Consider the following 5,967-nt stretch of genomic DNA (forward strand, 5'->3'; position numbering starts at 1 on the left):
GGTCTCATCTGCGCAGTGCTGGGTGTGGGTATCCCTCGTATCTGGGTGTGTGTGTGTGTGTGTGTGTGTGTGTGTGCGCGCGTGCAGGGTTGCCTGTGGGTGTGTGTGCTTTCAAAGGTGAGAATTCAGACGTGAGATTTTGGAGTGTGTGGGCGTTTCTGCCAATTAAGTTTTATCTGCGCGAATTCGGGTTTTCTGTTCCGTGCACCGCTCCTCGGGTGTTGCTGGGCCCCCCCACTGCTCCACAGCGGTCTCAGTGATGGAAACTACGGGGAGGAACGGGTTTGGGTCTTTGGTGTCGCACGGCCAGAGCCCAGCGAGGGCCTGGTGGAGGAGGGAGATGGCCGGCAAGCAGTGACAAGCCTACCTGCAAACTTGGTGCCTTCCTTTCTCTTGGATGGTCAGCTCACAGCCAATTGAAGTCCAGGTCCGAAAGGAACGAGAAGGAAGGGTGGGGGCCGAATTCTTTTATTTGCCAATTGTTTTGAAGCCAATTTATTTTTAGTATTTTTTTTTTTTCAGCTAATTGATTTTTTTTTTTTAGGGTTTTCTGGAAAGCTAGTTAGCTTTTCCGGTGTTGCTAAGAATCCAATTCGTTTCGAGGGGGCCAACACGTTTGTGATTGTAATTTTGGTTGTGTAATTTGGGGGTAATTTGGGGGTGGAGAGAGCTAAAGCCAATTGGTTTTGTACATTTTTAAAGATTTTGTTGTGATTCCCTTAGCCCGATGGAGGGGGCCGAGGAGAGACCAGCCTGACGTGGGGAGGTTGGGGCACGGGGGCCAGGTCGGGGGAGCCCGCAGACAGGACGGTACAGAGGTTTCAGCGGTGGGACCTGATGGAAAGGTCCGGTCAAGAGGAGGTCACGAGTGGGTGGTGCCGCTTTGCAGAATTACGACAATTTGGCTCACTTGCGATGGCCGGACGCCTCAAGAGAGGCGCCCCCGTGGGCGGCGGGGTCCTGGGTGGGCAGGGCGATCAGGGGGCGGTGACGCTTGGCCTCTCTGAACACCTCCAGCTCCTTGGCGAGCGTGCGACCCCGGCGGGCTCGCAGGAGGGCAGGCAGGCCCCTGCGCAGGCGTTGGGCGGACTGCTTCCAGGTGTCATATTGGAAGAATTTGCCCACGGGGTATCTGGGGAAGTTGTCCTGAGAGGGGAAGGGCCGGTCAAGGGGTGCCTGGCCCCCAGCCCCTGCTCCCAAGCCACCCAGGCCCCGGGGGGACATCTGGGCAACCTGCTGGGGGCTGTCCCTAAACCTTGCAGCGTGCCCGACGTGTGACAGGTCAGTAACTCCCCCGGCTTCTGGTCAACACCACCACGGTTGCGGGGGTGGGGGGGGGCACGTGGCAGACATGTAAAGGACTCCCTAGCCGCGCTTCCAGCTAAGGAGCTGCCGCGCCCTGGTCCCCTGGCTTAGAGGTAACAGCCCCGAGGGGCTCCAGAGAGGGGGAGGGTCCCGGAGACACCGGTTCCCCTCACAGGGGCCGGGCCGCCCACAGGCCCAGAGCTGGGGTGCCGTCTACGGGCCCAGAGCTGGGGGGCCGTCCACGGGCCCAAGCTGGGGGGGCCGCCTTACCGGAAGCACGGTCGGAGGGGTCGACACGTCCCTCTCGGACTTGGCGGGGGTGGCGCAGTAGGTCTCCAGCAGGGCCAGGTCGCAGCTGCGGAAGCAGCACTCTTCCACGATGCCACGGCTGCGGCGGTTCACGCGGCTTGCCGGCCGGCCTGGAAGTCCCACAGGAGGAAGGAAAGGGCACGTCAGCACCAGCGCCCCAGGGGGCTCCCCAGGGCTCCTCCAGCCAGCCCCCCGCCCCTGCCCTTGAGACGGGATGCCGGTCACCTCTCAGGGACAGCCGGCCTCGGCCTGGAGGGAAGGAAGAAAGCGAGAGGGGGGCGCGCAGGGGCCCCAGAAAGGAGAGAAGGGACAGCGGGGTGAGCGCGCTCCAGGACCAGCCCCCTGGCCTCTCGGTGCCTCCCTCGTCGTATGTAAAGTGGGCACGGCCTCCTGGTCCACCACCAGGGGCTGTTTGGAAAATGCACGGGGCCCGGCCCCACATCCTGGGATCCCAGGGTCCTGACCCAAAGGCCGACTGGGACCCAAGTGCCATCCCCGAACCCACCAGGAGCCTGGGTGCCTGCGGCCCTAGAGACGCCGCCGAGACAGGTAGGAATGGGAGGAAGAAGGAGAAGACGGGAGGAGAGGAGTGAGGACCTGCAAAAACCACGCCCTCCTTTCTTCCCGTCCTCCCCCTCTCCTCCACGCACAGGCTCCAGACTCAGCTGCAAGGAAAAGCCCCCGGCCTGCCTTCCGCCATCGGTGGGGGGAGGGAGAGGAGCCCCTAGTAAGGGGTCCAGGTGCAGGGTCAAAAGGGTTGGGGGCTCAGCCCGGCCCTCCTTTCAGGGAAACCTGGTGCCAGGGGGCCACTCCCCGGGCAAGGGCCAGCCAGCACCAGACCGTACGGTGCCATCTCCTGCCCCCAAATGTGGCAGGAGACAGAGGCCACAGGAGAAGCCAGGGCAGGCAGGGGCCTCAGAAGCGTCAAGAAGCAGGAATGTTTTTTAAAGAGAAGCTCTGACATGCAAGATGGGCATTTTCGGCCCATTTCAGAGGGTGGGTAAGTAAAGGCTGCAGAAGAAGGTGCCTTGTGGTGGGTGATGGGCTGGTTACGACGAGCCTTACGGCCACTGCCTGCTTGCCCCGGCCATGTCCCCACTCACACCCAGCCCTGAGCGGTGTCTGGCTGAGCCCAGGGGGAGCACACACGCCCTCCCCACTTGAGGGTCAAGAAACTGCTCCCCGGTTTCTCCCGTTATCCAGATGGACACTCTCCAGAACTCCCCTGACCCGTCCTACAGTTAAAGAAACTGAGGCCCAGATTGCTGGGAAGCGAGGGCAAGAGCCCACACCCCGAAGGAGAGCTCACCTCCAACGGGGGACCCGCCCTGCCACACAGGGCACAGGGGCAAGGGAGAGCAGAGGTCTCCATGTGCCCAGCCAGCTCCCGCAGGTTGGGAATCAGAGAGGAGGGCGAAGAAGAGACAAAGCCCTCGGGCCAGCAGGCGGGCGCCCGGCACTGTGCCCTGCGCCTCGGGTGCGGATCCCACCCGGGCCTGGGGGCCCTGGCGGGCCCCTCCTGCGGACGCAGCCGAGCGAGCCCCAGCACGTGGCCAGGCACACTCATGCCGCCAGCAACGCGTGCTCTTATTCTGATTGGTTTTCAACCCGTTTGATTCCATTTAAAATCTAACCATCCACGGGTATCTGCCCGTTGCCGAGATGTGGGCAAAACGTGCGGGGAAGCCAGTGCCCGCAGCCCTGCCCGTGGGCAGGTCAGGGAGAAGCAGGAGGGGAAGGGCTGCCTCCCTGCGGGGGCCTGGGTCACCCCGCCCGGAAGCCCAGCCTCCAGCCCACTCTGCGCCCCACCCGCACCTGCCACTTAAGGTCTGGTCCCCCTGTAGATACCACCGTCCACTCTCCCTCCCGTCCTGAGTCACGCTGCAAGAAATCAGGGAGTGCGGGCACCGCCCCAGCACACCGTAAGTGCCTCATAAACGTGGACTGCGAGGGCGTGACTGCGCTCTCCAAGTCTCAGAGCAAGGGCCCCGGGCTCATTCACCTCCGAGGGGCCTCCCCGGGCCCGACCCCCAGGCCAGGTGTGCCGAAGGGCCTGCAGAGGCGTCCGACACGCGGTAAGGAGGACTCCAGCATCTATGGAGCGCCAGCCGTGTACACCCCTCCGCCCTCGCCCCGCTGAGCTACTTACTGAAGTAGAAGCCGCGGTCCCCGCAGACAAACTGGAGGGTGTCCACCAGCTCCCCGCCGCACAGAGTCTCACTGGGGCGGTAAGCAGCATAGCAGCACGAGGCGAAGGCCAAGAAGGCGAGCAGCCCCAGCATCGACTTTCCCACTCGGATCCCCATTGGTGTCTGCGGGCGGAGACAAGAGGCGTGAGCCCGCCGCCCCGCCGCGTCCAGGCCCGGGCCCCTCCCACTGCCCACCAGCCAGGGCGTCCCGAAACGCCGGCCCCGCGAGGGGCTGAGGGCCTGCTCCCTTCGGGGACACTAAGCCCGGCCACCTCCTAACTTAAAGTCCAGTGACAGCTTTCAAGCACGGCTTTCTCCTTAACCTTAATTGTTTTAATTACAGAAGAGCTGGAGCTTCCCCTGCTGACGCAGGCAGGATGCAGAGCTGCCCCGCGTGAAGGGCCGTGTGCGGGGCACACCTCTGAGGGGCACCAAGTGCCAGTCAGTAATTTCACGTGGGGATCCCCATCGTTATTACCGCAGGGGCTCAGCCACACCCAGAGCTGCAGGGGCCAGTGCTGGACACTGGACCTGGCCTCCATCCTGTGATGTCATGGAGGCGGGGCCGGCACAGGGCAGCGGCCACTCCTCGGGCCTCCCAGCGCCAGCCAAGATGGCAGCCGGCCCCACCCTAGCACAGAACATGTGCATCTCAGAGGACCGGCTGAGCGAGGGTGCCAGGAGGACCAGCCTCCCTCCCAAAGCAACAGGGGGGTTCTGCTGGGCCAGCACCACCCTTCTCCCTCCCGCACTGCCTCTCCCACCCTCTCAGTCTGCGGCTGAGCAAAGCCTGGGTCAAGGGTCCGACGGTCAGCACGGCGGTGCCAGCCACGCTCCCAGGAGTCACCTCCTCCTGCATCACTTAGTCCCTCGACTCCAGTCTGCCCTGGGCGCCCCAGACACACAGAAAAGCCAAAAGCCTCCTTTCCAGGCCTCACATCATACTACCCAGGGCCAGGGACCTCAAAGTCCCTCCAGGACCACCGGGCCCTCTCCCCATTTGGGGTACCCAACCCCACCCCAGGAGCTGGAGAGAACAGGTCAGGCCACCCAGAGGCCAGACCCCCGGGCCCTCAGGGTACCACCTAGAAGGAGAGGCGCATCTCAAGACACACCCCCTCGCAAGGTTTTGTGGCTGCAGACCTGGGGCAAGGGTTAACCAGGTCCCCTAAGGAGTCGGGGGGCTTGAAAGGGACCTTGACTCCTCTTGGGACACAGCAAGCCACCCCTAGCCCTCCAAAAGGTGGAAGCCCCCCAGGCAGGCAGCTCCAGCCTGCCCTCTGCGGGCCCAGGTACGAGCCCCTTCTGGGGGGACAGTCACGGCCGGGTGCCCCTGAGCCCCGTGGCACCCGCAGGCTACCCTAGGAAGGGCCCGGGTGGAGCTGCCCACGTGTGTCCCTCTTAGGCTGTGCACCCAGTGAGTACAGAGGCACCGAGCAGCACGCCCCTTGCCAGCCTGGAGCAAGGCTGCTGCATGCTGGGCCCAGGGGAATTTTGATGCAATAAATCGTGTAGGAAATGAGGGGCTGCAAAGGAAGCACAGTCTCGCTTAAGCTCCTGACAAGCAGGGCCAGCTCCGTGGAAGATGGGAGCTGCCGCCTGGCTCAGCTCACCTCCTCCCTGCACCAGACCCCAGCCTGTCTCCCGACAGCCCAGTGCCGCCCCCCCCCTCCAAATTCTAAGAACAAATTTGTCCAGCTAGGGACTCGGTGCCGTCCGAGCGGCAGCCCCATCCTTCTGCAAGCCCAGCCACTCGGTGCGGGGTCCAGTCCAGGGCACCAGCAGAGAGCAGAAGACTAGACGAGGGGCATGCAGCTGTGCGGGCCAGGTGACCAAGCGGGCAGAGGAGGGAGGGCAGGGGCGACAGGGCAGAGGCAGAGGGGAGGGATGAAGGGGCTGAGTGGGAGGCCGCGGGCAGGGGCCAAGGGGCTGAGGCCGGAGCGGGAGGGCAGCCGGGTCCTCGCTCAACAGCCCCGGTTACCTGCAGCTGGACAGGAGGCTCGTTGGGGCTGGAGGAAGAGGATGCGGGAGGAGGAGGCTGGAAGGCTGCCTCAGAGGAGAAGCCAATGTCCAGTTTGCAGGCTGGTCAGTGCCTCAGCTTTTATGTCTGAGCCGGCTCCTCCCAGCCGCGGCTCCACCCTACCCCCACCCCTCTCCCTGCTGA

At 63.9% G+C, this 5,967-nt stretch overlaps 1 protein-coding gene across 7 annotated transcripts in view; it reads right to left on the reverse strand.

The window, feature by feature from the left end:
* Positions 1-453: 453 nt before the first annotated feature.
* The window catches only part of IGF2 (insulin like growth factor 2), a 13,586-nt gene continuing 8,072 nt past the window's right edge, over positions 454-5,967 (reverse strand). For 3 of the 7 annotated variants that reach the window (XM_024749245.1, XM_024749249.1, XM_024749247.1), the window contains exons 2-4: positions 3,764-3,926; positions 1,576-1,733; positions 508-1,146 (exon numbers count right to left, since the gene is read on the reverse strand). In XM_024749245.1, the coding sequence (XP_024605013.1) occupies positions 907-1,146; positions 1,576-1,733; positions 3,764-3,920 (555 nt within the window). In that variant the 5' untranslated portion in view covers positions 3,921-3,926 and the 3' untranslated portion in view covers positions 508-906. Of the gene's footprint in view, positions 1,147-1,575; positions 1,734-3,763; positions 3,927-5,784; positions 5,878-5,967 lie in introns of those variants that run through there. The other 4 variants (XM_024749252.1, XM_024749248.1, XM_024749251.1 and 1 more) reach the window with 4 other exon arrangements.

This window comes from Neophocaena asiaeorientalis, unplaced genomic scaffold (assembly GCF_003031525.2).
Source record: "Neophocaena asiaeorientalis asiaeorientalis breed wild unplaced genomic scaffold, Neophocaena_asiaeorientalis_V1.1 scaffold43, whole genome shotgun sequence".
In the NCBI taxonomy this organism is placed as follows: domain Eukaryota; kingdom Metazoa; phylum Chordata; class Mammalia; order Artiodactyla; family Phocoenidae; genus Neophocaena; species Neophocaena asiaeorientalis.